This window comes from Phragmites australis, chromosome 18, assembly GCF_958298935.1.
Source record: "Phragmites australis chromosome 18, lpPhrAust1.1, whole genome shotgun sequence".
Taxonomy (NCBI): Eukaryota; Viridiplantae; Streptophyta; class Magnoliopsida; order Poales; family Poaceae; genus Phragmites; species Phragmites australis.
The window spans coordinates 9,508,848-9,523,695 of NC_084938.1; the positions used below are offsets into that span (position 1 = coordinate 9,508,848).

The 14,848-nt window shown below is 40.0% G+C and overlaps 1 protein-coding gene across 1 annotated transcript; it reads left to right on the forward strand.

Moving 5' to 3' along the window:
* The first annotated feature begins 2,383 nt into the window (after nucleotides 1-2,383).
* Nucleotides 2,384-12,653, forward strand: LOC133899095 (uncharacterized). Its single transcript, XM_062340027.1, has 4 exons — nucleotides 2,384-2,700; nucleotides 3,610-3,659; nucleotides 3,746-3,798; nucleotides 11,811-12,653. Exons 1-4 carry the CDS (start codon nucleotides 2,429-2,431, stop codon nucleotides 12,189-12,191), a joined length of 756 nt encoding a protein of 251 aa, XP_062196011.1. The 5' UTR covers nucleotides 2,384-2,428; the 3' UTR covers nucleotides 12,192-12,653.
* Nucleotides 12,654-14,848: the final 2,195 nt, after the last annotated feature.

Sequence of the window (14,848 nt, forward strand, 5' to 3'; positions counted from 1 at the left end):
AACTATGCTAGGGGACACACACCAGCTCGCCCCAGGTCAGGTGACAAAACACTAGCTAGTGTAATGGATTACCAGAAAACACTAGCTAAGGGGTACATACAATATGCAAAATAGATTCTTTATCGTACATTTGAACTAAACATGTGTCTCGCTTGGTAATCGACAAACATTTGGTTAGCCTTAGTGTCCCTAAAATTGCTCCATTCGCTCAATGATTTAACATGTATAATCATACCCGCCTCTCCTTGAACTTCAACAGATTCAACAGATATCACCCTATAGACTTGATATATGACTAAATCATTCATGTTCATTTGCCTATTGATTAGAATATCGTGTAATATGCAACAAGCATTAATGATCTTAATTTGCACGAAGTTAGTATGAGTGAGTTAATAGATGCTTAAAGAAACTGACAGTTGATTTTTCTGGCTAGACTACTAACCATGGTATACCTGATTTTTTAAAGTCAAAATATGAGTCCTCGATATAGCCCACCTCATCTTCAAAAGCCAAAATGTTTTTTTTATCACATTTCTAGCCGATGAATGGCGCAAGTTTAATAACTCTCTTACGGTAGATGGGTTATTTCCTTGAGTAAAACCCACTCATTCAAGTGATAACACGTGGATCGATATGGAGCAAGGAAACTTAGACTATTAGTGTATCCAACATCTACTAGACAGTATTTTCCTATTTTTTTAAGCAACAAACATCATCATGTTACATTTTAAATCACGATAGCAACTCTAATTTATTGTTATGATATGTGTAATTACCATTTGGTACAACAAATGCATCCTTCCAGGACATTGCATCACGTAACACACATGAATATGAGGTTGATCCTTCCCACCCCGCTAAACACACAAACAAACTTCATCTGCCAATCACAAACCCTCAAAATATTGATGGTAATCTATTGCTTTCTACTCCTATACGTGAGCCAATGGAACAAAAACATCAATGTGCGTACCTTCTAGTGCACCAAGACAATCTTCAAACCACTTCCATTTGGAATCCTCGGGTTGTACAGCTGATGGGTTGGGAAGCTTAATAAATTCATGGCATAATGATAGAACACCTCTCAATACCTCATTGAAATACCGACTGGTTGCTTTAAGTGACCACCCATATGTGCTATGAATTTGCCTCATCTTCATGCCATGGCCCACTGTAAGAAAAAAGATTACCATAGTTTCTTCTATCGACACATTTAAGGCATCATGCAGACCACACCTCCCTTGTAAGATGACATATAGATCATAAATTGACCTCTTAGTTAGGCACAAACTATCATAACAATAAATATTTGAACCCTGGTATAGATTTCTTAGCATTTGTTTTCTTCTTTTAACATCTTTCTCTACCTCTTCATCAATATCAACAACATGTCTAGACCTTTTTGTACTATACCAATGTGCAATTGTGGTCATGAAAACAATAACAAAAGCAACAGCTACCCTCTTTCTTTTCTTCCTTCTCTTCCTCTTATCTCCTCCTCGCTTCTATTATTATAAACCAATTTTGCATACTCATGCAGCATCTAGAACACATGGAAATAACTTGAATAAGAAATACTATACATAACAAGGGCATATGAAAAAAAAGTACAGGACCAGGGCATGTATCAGATAATTATATCTCTGCTACATAATCTAAGAGGATGAAACATTGTGAATATTAGGTTTGATATGATCATAACAGCTAATTATAGCCAACAATCTAGCTACTATTATTGAATATGAAAAAAAAGACTATTGGTTGATGCCTTACTACTATTACTGAATATGAAAAAAAAAACTACTTGTTGATGCTTACTACTATTACCGAACAAATTTGTTCTTAATTCATTTTCGAAGCTAAGTAGCCCAAAATCTCATGCCGACTAACCAGTTAACCGTAATCCACAAAGTTGATGTTAACTAATTTGGTTCTTAAACCTATCTTTTCCCTATTATTAACTGTAAGGTCACATCATCCTTTAATGTAAATGTATAGACTTGACCCCTTTAGTCGTCATTTGATAGCTTATAGGATTTTCTCCTTCTCAACTCAACTTGTCCAAAAATTGACGATGCAGTCCGAGCCCTTTTCCAGATCAACTACTGCATTTTCTATCTCAGAAAAAAAAAATGCCTGTTTGCGCATAGGAGATTGGGATTCGTACCATTCAGATTTAGTTCAAGTCTGAATTTTAAAATTTTAAAATTATGAAGCAATCATATTTCTTCATCTTCCGATTAGAAAGTTTGGCATCCAGAAAGAAATATTGGTCTTCGCAAAAAAGAAAAGAAATATCAGTAGTCTAAAAAAAACTGGAGCTTAAGGCCGCGTTTCCAGTTTCCATTTGTACAGTTGACCGATCCAATCAAACGGCCCGCGTTCCCTCAAAGCCCTTAAGGCCGCCGACCCCACCACCCGGTGAATGGACGCGATGCTTCCGGCGCTGCGGCCTCGCCGCCAGCTCCCAGTCGCGCACCTCCGCCGCCTCCTCTCCTCCTCCTCTACCGCCGGCGAGGGAGATCCCTCGGTCGACGCCGCAGCGGCGGCCGCGGCGAAGGCTCGGGTGGAGGCGGTGGCGCGGGCGCGGATGGAGGCGTACAAGCAGGTGCAGAACTTCGACTGGAGCAGCGGCGCCGACTGGAAGACCGCCGCCAACATCCTCTTCACCGTGCCACCCAAGCGCAAGGAGTTCGGGTGAGCATCATTATCTCCTCTCAGGGTTTATAGGTTTTAGGCTCGGTAGTGAGTACATTTCGAGGCGATATGAGGTGGGGTAGGGGTATTATTGGGGCAATATGATTTGAGCGAGCAGATTTGAGTAGTCTCATCTCGCTGGAAAGATTTCAGCTCGCGTTGTTTTTGCTTCACAGTGCGATTTACATCCGGACAACAATGGCATTGAGATTTGAGAGAGCTTGCTATTTGTTCAAGCTTCGTGCGAGGATCGACACGGTTTAATTGCTTTTTTCTGGATTCAAAGATAATTGCATCTCTGGTAGTATAGTTAGTGTGACGTTTGAATGAAACAAATGCACGATCTGAAGTACCAGATGTTTCATTTGCTTGCATAAGGATCTTAGTGTTCATTGGTGGGAGTCTTGTTATGCTAAATACGCCATCTGAAAATCTGAACCTTTTGAGGTTCTTTCCCTTGGGTAATATGGAAACAGTGATCTAGATCTCCTACAATTTAACGATGATGATTCTGGACTAAATGTTAGACTTTGTATTCTGTTTGTGTTCAACTGAAACCCGAAAATGCAGAAATATTCTGCCGTTGTTTAAGTGTTTAATAAGGAATCATTTCATAAAGATCTTTCTTTCCTTCGCCAGATATTACCTCCTCATAGGGCTAGCTTATTATTCTCTGGTGATTGTACAGAAATACAAAACAAGGCAATGGCAAAAGAGTGTCAGTGTAACACCTACATCAATGTAAATAGTGCAAATATGTCTTAGGTTTTTCTCATGAAGAACACCATTCCAGAATTGAGGAACATTCAAGCTGTAGCATTTTCTTGGATTGGTTTGGTGATGACGTCCATTAGAAACAAAGTCCAGTGCCAGGCTTCACTGATCCCTATTTCTCCCTCACTATTTCAGGCTTGATTTCCACCTTGTGCAGCTCTTCTTTGTCTGCATGCCCTCGCTAGGTTTGTTTCATGAGAAAAGTCCATTCCTTTCTGATGTGCAGCTGTGTATTTCAGGCTTATATTGCAGTTTTTGTTTTGATGTGCAGCTGTGTATTTAGTGGCCCAATATGCACGAAAGGAGATCAAAAGGATGGAAGCGGTAAAATACCTCTTATGCACAATTTCCTATGGACTAAAATATCTCAATTGAAACAAATTTGAATCTTTAACAACAAACGGCAGTGTTGATAGAGAAAAGGCATGGCTAAATTTCTTGTAAACACCAGATAGTCCGGTGATAGAGGCTGTGTCATCGTTGGACTATCCGGTGTGTATAAGGGCAATTCTTGCAGATAATTTCTGCTCTGGAAAAGTTAGTCCGGTGATCCACCCGTTAAAACGTCGGACTATCCAGTGCGTGTAAAGTTCATTTCTTGCAGAAGGTTTGTTCTCTGGAAACAATCGTCCAGCGGAAGCCTCCGGTGAGTTCATCTACGACGTCGGAATATCCGGTGTGCAATGAGAAGCTTGTGGTTCCAGCCTATTTGAACCCGTCAGATGGAAAAATGTTCACATTTTTGTTCTCACCGGACCATCCGGCGTAACGAGAATTGATATGGACGGGTAATGGAGATTTAGAGCGTTTGTTAGTTTGCTCGGCTATAAGTATTAGTTGAATATGGCCACCGGTGGATTAACATAGCTATGATTAATGGAATAATCAATATGGCCGAGTAATTAGAGTAAGATTATTTGTTACTTAGCTTGGTTAACGCTTAATTGGCTCTTAGATGAATTAACTAGCAGATAGCAGAATTAATATTTGTACTTTATTTGGCTGGTAAATGAGCAATTGGCCGATTAGAAAAGGATATTAGTTCAATGGTAATTTAATTTGGTTGTTAGTTGACTAATCTTAATAGTTAGTGAGCCAAATAAAAATGTCTTAGGTTGTTGATTAATTCGGCTTCTATGATTAGTGGTCAATTAACTGTTGATATGTTGATTAGCTGAACTATCTTAGATTGTTTGATGAAACAAGCATTACTGCATGCATAGAGCTGTGTGGGAGTAGTATCTACATGCCAATCCATGCAGATCATGGCGAAGAAAATAATCTTAGATTGTTGTATGCATGCGGATGGACAACATGCAGAGATTGTTGGATGCATGCAGATGGACAACACACCATGCAGATGATGGTGTTTGGAGGCAGGTGGACCTGGTGGCTTATTTGCGTCTTGGGAACTTGTTGTAGGCGGGGAGCCCAGGCCACACACGTCCAGAAGCCAAGGCAGGTGTGTGACAATGTGACAGCAGCGCCTAGGCTCAGTTCCATCCGTGCAGGAGGCTTTCCATCGTAATACCGCATATACACGTCGTCATGTTTTGCTTCCGTGAAGGGATCGAATCTGTTTGGAGATAGAAAATGATTCCGATCAAACTAAAACTAAGACCAGCCCCTGTATAAATATAGGAGAAGGCCGATGGAAACAACCCACACACAATCGTCAAACACAAAACACATCTATTTTCTTCGTTCCTTTTCTGTTCTTCCTAGGAGTAGATCTAGAGTGGTTATGCTTTGCTAATTTGTCCTGTAAATCAGTCGCGTGCTCCTGCGAAATTGGAGCAGCTATCCTTTGCTGTTTTTGCTTGTAAAACAGCCAGTTCTTCGTCGTAATCGGAGAATTATCCCCTTTGCTAGTTTGCTTGAAAGCTAGTTGTGCGCTTCCACGAAAGTGAAGCAATCGGGTTATTTGGCGACCTCACGTGTTGGCCAATTTTTGCGTCAACACAATTTGGCGACTCCACTGGTGATTGATTTGTTTGGCTTAGGTACAGTCGCATTTATTTTCCTAGCCAATTATTCGAATCGATCTGCTTTTTATTACCGTGCATCAGGCCTCAAGGCCGATTGCGTTCATCACTCTTGCCACTGCTTTTTGTTCCCTGCTCGCCGCTGCTGCTGCGTGTTGGGTTCTGCTCGCGTGTTTCCGTCGCGTGCTGCCGCTCCTGCTGCTGCCACGGGAGGTCACGTGTTGCCGTCGCATACTGCCACTCCTGCTGCTACCGTGTGCGTGCTGCTGCGTTGTCGTGCTCTGGCTTGCGTGTGCTGCGCTGTTGCGTGCTCGCGTGCTACGCTGCTGTTGCATGCCCGCTGCGCTGCCGTTGCTGTTGCATGCCCGCTGCGCTGCCGTTGCTGTTGCATGCCCGCTGCGCTGCTGCACGCTGTTCGTGCTGCTGGGTTCTGCGTTCTGCTACGTGCTGTTGCTATAGGAGGACAAAATCAATATGCCTGCACATGAGGAATTTCCTGAGGAAGTGCTGTCATGCGTTCGAAAAACAAGTCAAGGCATCATTAAAGTGAAGGAATTGATATCCGTCCCCGTCATGCTAAAAAAGGTACGATTTGCAAGTATGTTATGTGCTTCCCAATCTGATCTTGCAGTTACAATTGATAAATCTGTTGATGTTACTACGTCTATGTTTAAGAAATTTGATGCATGGGCTAAAAATTTAGATCATACATTAGACAATTGTTTTAGATCTTGAACTATTAAATTGCAAAGTGATGACTCACAATAGCCCATGCCAAGTGGTTTACATGCTTCAAATTTTAATGCCACTAGCAACATACAACATGAACCTATGTCTTCTTGTACATTGGCAATGTTTACGCCACCTCAAATGCCACAAACTAGCGTGCCGATGTATGATGAGCATGGCCGAATTAATATGATGGGTTTGACCAATTATTTTGAGGCACCATGTGTTAATAATTTTAGTACCATACAACGAGGAATTTTGCCTCTTAAGTCATTGGCAATGTTATCACCGCCTAGGATTGCACAACAGGTCATGCCGGTGAAGGATTACACAACATTTGAAACTCAGACTAATTTTAAGAAAATGCTTGGCATTGCTACAGTAGGTATAGCCGAACTTAGTAATAGTGCATTAGAAAACACAGTTGCCGAACCTACATGCAGTTTGGACAACATATGTACATCTGGGGTGCCCAAACAACATGCAGGTTGTTCGGTTTGTACTAAAACAAATGAAGATCATAATAGCACAACAACAGTAGAAAATGTGCCTCATATATATAGAACCTAAAATGTGGTACCTATTTATGAAAGACCGTACCCTAATTACATTGATACGGTCTCATACCCATAAGGATTTGAAGTGTTTGTTACACAATGTGGAGAGGTCGGCGGTAGCGATGCATTAAAATTCAAATTATTCTCGTTGTCTTTATTGGGTATTGCATTTACATGGTTTACTTTACTTGCTCCAAATTCAATTCATACTTTGTCACAAATGGAGCATAAGTTTCATGATTATTTTTGTGCTAGAAATTAAAAGATTAAACTTGATGAAGTTAAAGAGACCGATATTAGTGATAGTTCTACGATATCGGACAAGGCAAGTACAAACAAATGTCTAGCTGAATGGATAGATATCAAATCTGAACCATTCATTTGTTTAGCTTTGAAGCCGTCTCCACAAAGGAATCGGTTAATGAAGAAAAAAATATACATTTGATATAACTAGATGTGATCAAATTTTTGATATCTTATTTTAAGAAAAGCATATCAGATTACCTGATCGCCATGTTATACCATCACATGAAGAGTTGAAAGGGTGTTCATATTTCAAATGACATAATTTGTTTACTTATAGTACTAATGATTGCAATGTGTTTCATTAGCAACACAATCCACTATTAATGAAGGTCCATTGATATTTGTAGATTGTCCAAAGATTGTTGATCCGGTCAGAAAGGGCTGATGCAACCAAAGAAAAGAAAGTAGTGATAGATAGCAAACTTATTAATCATAGAATTGAGAAGACTAGCAAGACTTTAAGCAAAAAGAAAAAATGGTATGGGTCCCTAAAAGCGATAAACTTAACGGTGATAAGACTAGAAAGGCTAGCAAAGTTTTAGACAAGACTAAGAAGATGGTTTGGGTCCCTAAAGGTAGCAAAGATGTTAAAGCTATTATTCATACATCAGCTACTGTTGTTACACAAAAAGCGAAGTCGGAAATGACGTTCAAACAACTTCCGGTTAAATATGAGAATAAAAAGGCCGATCAACATAGTTTTGATCAGGCGAAGGGATCCAAGAGACAACAACAATCTCATAAACTTGCATTTGGTTATAAAAACCATTGGCAAACATCATCGACACACATCACTTGCTCCACCGATGCTAGCGTCTTGGAATCCATTCCCTGGTATGTTTGACTATTTCCCATGGTTTTGGTATAGTCTTTGGATGCCATTTTATGAATCTTTATGTTCTAGTTGGGTATTACCAAGACAAGATGCATATAGTCGGCTGTCACGACCGTATCAAGAACATTGATATTGGATATAGCTACTTATTTAAAGGCTGAAATAATTGGGGGCTGGCAAGCGATAAATATTTGGTAAAGATCAATATATACACATCAATGCCACTTGCTGAGATTTTATTTTGGCTATACATATAGATGCTAGGAGAAATATATATATGGCCAATAGTTTATTATTTATCATCGGTCTCTCAGGTACCGCCGTCGGCTTCTTTGTCGATTTATCCATATCTATTCTAGTAGAATTCATCTGTTCATCTATGTATCAACCAAGTTTTCAATAAATACCGCTGTTGGCTTGTCAGCTGCTGTTCTTTCAATAGTCTTCATCGGCTTATCAACCGATACCACCACACATATGGTCCAAATAATGTATCCTTCAGTGATACAAGCCATGCTGTTGGATTCTCGACCATCGGCTTTTCAGCTGACGTTTCCATCAACTGCAACCGTTTGGTAGAATATGGCTCTATCGGCTAATACAATGAATACAGTTTCAGTGCGTCAGACGATTGTTTGGTGGCATCCCCCAACAGCTGCAATCATCAGTGCAGGCCTGGGGGGGGGGGGGACAATTCTATGATGATTAGTTACACCAAGGTGCTAAAGATATAGTCGATCAAGTCAAGAAAGAGGTAATAAAGGTTGGCTGATGAGTTATAAGAAGCCGTACCTAGAAAAGGCAAGTTCAAATGATGTCTTCAAAATCAGACTTGGAAAGCCAAGTCTGCGAGTATTTTTTTCAGGCAGTTATGAGATGAAGATTTCTGACTTAAGCGTGCCAGGAAAAAGAGCAATGAATTTGATTACATGCTAAGGTTCCGAGAGGTTCGCAACAAACGTTAGAGTGTCAACCTTACAGAGGACCAAATAACCGATTTGGCATATCAAGGCCGGGTTTCTGCCACAAATTAAAAATAGACTTGTTGGGTAGGAGTTCGATAATTTGGGGCATTTGCTACATTTAGCATCGGCTCATGAAGCATAGAGCATTCCGTGATCAATTCAAGAAGAGCTAAAATAATCAATATATTATTCATGGTCATTTTGCTATACAAGTATTTTTCGGCAAGCAGCCTTTACCCAAAAACAGGGGGGAGGGGGGGGGGCATGTGTTGATAGCGAAAAATGGCACAACCAAATTTCTTTTAAACACTGGATAGTCCGGTGATAGAGGACGTTTCATCGTTGGACTATCTGGTGCATATAAGGGCAATTCTTGTAGAGAATTTTTGCTTTGGAAAAATTAGTCTGATGATCCATTCGTTAACACACCAGACTATCCGGTGCATGTAAAGTTGATTTCTTGCAGAAGGTTTGTTCTCTGGAAAAAATCGTTCGCGGAAGCCTCCGGTGAGTTCATCTACGACATCGGAATATCGGTGTGCAATGAGAAGCTTAGGGGTCCAGCCTATTTGAACCCGTCAGATGGTTCGATGTTCACATTTTTGTTCTCACCGGACCATCCGGCGTAACTAGAATTGGTATGATCGGGTAATGGAGATTTAGAGTGTTTATTAGTTTGCTCGGCTATAATTATTAGTTGAATATGGCCGTCGGTGGATTAACGTAGCTATGATTAATGGAATAGTCAATATGGCCGAGTAATTAGAGTAAGATTATTTGTTACTTAGCTCGGTTAACGCTTAAATTTGGCTCTTAAATGAATTAACTAGCAGAATAAAATAGCCAAATTAATATTTGTATTTTATTTGGCTGGCAAATGAGCAATTGGCCGATTAGAAAAGAATATTAGTTCAATGGTAGTTTAATTTGGTTGTTAGTTGACTAATCTTAATAGTTAGTGAGCCAAATAAGAATGTCTTAGGTTGTTGATTAATTTGGCTTCTATGATTAGTGGTCAATTTACCGTTGATATCTTGATTAGCCGAGCTATCTTAGATTGTTTGATGAAACAAGCATCGCTGCGTGCATAGTGCTGTGTGGGAGTATCTACATGCCAATCCATGCAGATCATGGCGAAGAAATAATCTAAGATTGCTGTATGCATGTTGATGGACAACATGTAGAGATTGTTGGATGCATGCAGATGGACAGCACACCATGCAGCTGATGGTGTTTGGAGGCAGGTGGACCTGGCGGCTTATCTGTGTCCTAGGAAGTTGTGGCAGGCGGGGAGCCCAGGCCACACACGTCCAGAAGCCAAGGCAGGTGCGTGACAATGCCACAGTGGTGCCTGGGCTCAGTTCTGTCCGTGCAGGAGGCTTTCCATTCGTGCAATCCGTGCAAGAGGCTTTCCATCGTAATCCCGCATATACACGTGGTCGTGTTTTGCTTCCATGAAGAGATCGAATCTGTTTGGAGATAGAAAATGATTCTGATCGAACTAAAACTAAGACCAGCCCCTGTATAAATATAGGAGAAGGCCGATGGAAACAACCCACACACAATCGTCAAACACAAAACACATCTATTTTCTTCGTTCCTTTTCTGTTCTTCCTAGGAGTAGATCTAGAGTGGTTATGCTTTGCTAATTTGTCCTGTAAATCAGTCGCGTGCTCCTGCGAAATTGGAGCAGCTATCCTTTGCTGTTTTTGCTTGTAAAACAGCCAGTTCTTCGTCGTAATCGGAGAATTATCCCCTTTGCTAGTTTGCTTGAAAACTAGTTGTGCGCTTCCACGAAAGTGAAGCAATCGGGTTATTTGGCGACCTCACGTGTTGGCCAATTTTTGCGTCAACAGGCAGAAATATGAGTTACTTATGTCTAGTAGGTCATAGCTTACCTAAACTTTGTGTTTCAACTTTTTTTCGTATATCGAATGCTGCTGAACTGATGTATTCACCTGAAACTGTATTAGGTGAAAGAGCTCATGTGTTTGACATTAGCGCTTACTCAGTTGAGTTTAGACACGGTCATTCACCTGGAAAAACATACTTGGGTTGATTATGTCTGTGTGTCAGTTTGGATAAAGCTGTGTCACAGAGTCTAACCTAAACGCATGAATCATGGAACTTGTGAGGGCAGTTTAAATGGTTAATTGATGCACTTTAGACTGTTTGGATATCGGAATGCTACATGTAGCATAGCAGCCATGCTGGTGTACTTAGAGAATAACAAATATCTGCCAAAAGGTTATCATCAGCACTTCTATTTCAGTTGCCTCTTCTGTTGTACACTTAAATTGGAGAACCTGCAATCAGATACCATATTTCTAATAGTACATCTCTGTCAAGAATTCACCATTCCCTATTTCTTAAAATGTACTCAATGATGGCCTTAAAATGGTCGATAAATCAAACTTTAAAGGTTTCATATTTGCTCTTGACTTCAAGCCATTTTTATGTATTACAGTTGCATCTGCTATTGAACATTGGCAACCTGCACATAGATTCTCTATTTTGAAATTTTCTTTCCTTGCAGTTTAAACACAACAACCTTGTTACTTAGCATTTTTTTCTTTGCAATCTACCATGTAGGCTGCTATCTATATGCACAACAATACATCCCTCTCAAGAATGTGAACATCTCCTATTTTTGGAAGCTACTCAACGATGATCTTAAAATGGTCGATAAACTTTCAAGGTTACATGTTTGCTGTTGACTTCCAGTGATTTCGATGTTCAAATACTTTATACGATGGCAACAAAATTATTTAATTATCAAAGACATGGGTTTATTATTATACTTAGTAATAGTATCCACGAGAAGTTTAAGAGAAATATCCATTTCTCAGATGGGTCTACTCCCAAAATATTATTGTAGAACTTGGAAGTTTCTTATGATAATAAAAGAGACATATTCACTAAACATAATTTGACTGAAATATTATGGTGCTAATTTCAGGAAGCAGAAGAGAAAAGGAAAAAAGACGAGGAATTTGAGAAACAAAAGCAGCTTGAGGAGGAATCTTCTAAGGAGAATGCTGATTCAAAGCTTTCAAAGGTATTAGTCAGGTTAGATACGCTCGAGGGGGTTGTTAAGGAAATCGTGGATGACAAAACAAAAGTTTCCTCTGCTGATTTACACACAAAAGAGGAGGTTATGAAGAAAGGTGAAGCATCCCTGGGAAATGCTTCTGATTTGAAAGGCAGTGCAAGTGATAGCCAGGCAGTGACAGTCAAGAGTAAGGATACCAATGGTGCTGCAAATGCCCCCACAAATACTACACAACCTAACAATAAGGGGGATGGAGACAAGGCATACGGTGATCAGCCGAAGAGATAGGCCTTGGTTCTTTTTGTTGTTTAGAGCGATCCTTGTAGGCATCACCCCCCCCCCCCCCCGGCGAAGTGGTGAATTTGTTTGCCGGGATGCAAGAAAGTCAGTAGATGTTTCTGGCAGGGTTCCTGTTGGACCCATATGGTTGTATCCTCATGATCAAGTCCATGGAAAGATGTATTGGCAACATTTGTATGTTTGTACCCCTGGTGTGGGGTGGGTCTTGGAATGTTGGAAGGAGCTCAGTTATTGTAGTTTGTAGCAATGGCTGAACCCGTTTCACTGTACATTGAGATCTGTTGGTCATGATCATGACTCAAGATCTTTGTTCTTAGATAGGCTAGCGTGTGAAACTAGGAAGAAGGAAAGGTGCCTATCTGGTGTTGCAGCTTGTGATGTTAAACCTTAGAATTTTTTTTATCTCTTTGACATCTTTATATATGCTCTGTCACCAGTAAGCTATTTGAACTGCTTGAAGACATGTAAAGATTGTTTCCTTCATAAACTGCAGCAGCATTGCCATAGGACTTAGGGGACTACTAAGGGAAATAAGGAAGTGCGCTCAGATGCAGCATCATATGCCCTGCATCGAGATTCCTGCATAAAATTGGATTTTTTTTATAAAATAATATTAATTTAATGGAAAATTGCAAAAATAAGATTTATTTTTGAAAATTTGCTAAAATAGTACCCTGTCGGTAGGTGAAAGGTGTATATCAAGTATTTGGATCGCCGATAGGTGGTGGTCCACCGCTTTTATCGTGGTTGGCAGTTCGACAAGGTGTCTGTTAGCACCTGGCTAATAACAGCCGTGTCGCCATCAACATGGGGGCTAGCCCTCATTTGGTTTTGCATGTTCCAGAAGTGGAGGAGAGGTCGTGTGCGTGAGAGGAGATGAGAGGAGGAGGGGAGGAGGAAGAAAAAGAAGAGAGGAAGACAAGGTAAAAATTTTGTTTATTTTCTTGTTTGTAGAATAGTTTAGAAATTTTAGAAACAATTTTAGAGTAGTTTAGAAAATTTAGTATAATTTTAGAAATTATAGTGTGATTTACGAATGGTTTTAGGAATTTAGCATGATTTTGGAATAAATTAGCGTGATTTTGGAATAAATTAGATATTTTAGGAATGATTTTTGGAATTGTAGAACTAATTTTACAAATAATTTAGCGTGACTATGATTAATTTTTGTGTGATTTACGAATTGTAGCGTGATTTTAGGAAAAATTTAAGACTAGTAGGGATAATTTTAGCAATAATAGTAGCAATAAATATATGAATTTTAGTGTGATGGAGTAAAAATTGTAGAGTAATTCAGGAACAAGTTTAGCATGATTTAGAATTTTTTTTATGAATTTCAATGAATTAACAGACAATAATATGATTTTCGATTAGAGATGTCAGGAGATGTGATTTTTAGTGTGTATTATGGGCAAGGATATGTTTAGTAATGTGACAGTGGGGGATAGATTTAAGCAATTTCTTGGGTGTGGAGGTTGGTCTCAAGATTCCTGGTGAAATGCAGCACAGAGTAATAGGAATGTTCCGTGATGTGTTGCATATTAGCTTATCAGAGCAGCGTTTGTTGGTCAGGATTATGCTGCCTAAATGATATGCAAATGGGTGGAAGTGGGATTTACGAGAACTTGAAAATACAAAGCAGTGAAAGCAATTTGTGAGGTTGGAATTGGAACGGAGTTTTCAGCATGTCATGCTTGTAGAAGGGCCAATGATAGGTTCTAGTGAAGGCAAGTCAAGTGCCCTCGAAGAGGTAGATGAAATCATGGCAACAACGGAACAAGAAAAGGTGCCTACTGAGCCGGTGGCAATGGTTGAGTTGTACGAGAAAGATGATGAAGAATATCCCCTCGTTGTCTGTCGATTAGGATCAGGACGATGAATAGGTTATGGTGAAGATGGAGTTAGACAATGAAGAGTTTTTCACATTTGTTGATGGTAGTTGTCGAAGAATAGAGTGTGAGATAGAGAAGGATGTAACAGATCAATGGGGTACCTTTTCTATGGAGAGTATAACAGTGAATGATGGCCATGATTCATCCTAGGCATATCCAGATGTTCCACAATAAGGGCCACTTGCATGATGTAGTTAAGAGGTGGATTTTATTTGAGAAACGGGATTTTGAGGTGATGTACCCTGAGATCTGGAAGAAGAGTGCTATGTCCCCATTCGCTATTATACATGCAATAGAGAGCATATTTGGATAAGAAATCTCCCATCACAAGGCATGAAAAGTAAAACAGAAGGCAATGGAGAAGAGATTTGGGAGGTATGAGGACTCGTTCCAAAACCTCCGAGGTACTTGGATTGCAATTGATCACTTTTTCCACGCATCAGGAGCAAGGGGTCCTTCTGTGGGCTTTTTGGTCATTTGGTTGTATGATTAAGGCTTTTAGAAACTGCAGTCTAGTGCTATACGTCGATGGAACTTTCTTAACATGCAAATACAGAGGGCAGATTCTTACCGCAATCAGGGTTGATGGAGATAATCAGGTAGTCCCTGTGGCATTTGCCTTCACTAAATCTGATAACATGCAAAGTTGGGTTTGTTTCCTGAGAGAGATTAAGAGAGTTGTTGTTTGTGATAGGCTTAATGTTTGTGTCCTCCATGACCAACATGTAGGCTTGCTCTCAGCGATCAATATGT

Bases quoted from the DNA above. Each gene is read 5' to 3' on its own strand.
- LOC133899095 (XM_062340027.1), top strand. From the start codon at position 2,429: ATGGACGCGATGCTTCCGGCGCTGCGGCCTCGCCGCCAGCTCCCAGTC. The intron at 3,660-3,745 runs GTTTGTTTCATG...TTTGATGTGCAG, and splicing joins TGTCTGCATGCCCTCGCTAG to CTGTGTATTTAGTGGCCCAA. The intron at 3,799-11,810 runs GTAAAATACCTC...TGCTAATTTCAG, and splicing joins AGATCAAAAGGATGGAAGCG to GAAGCAGAAGAGAAAAGGAA.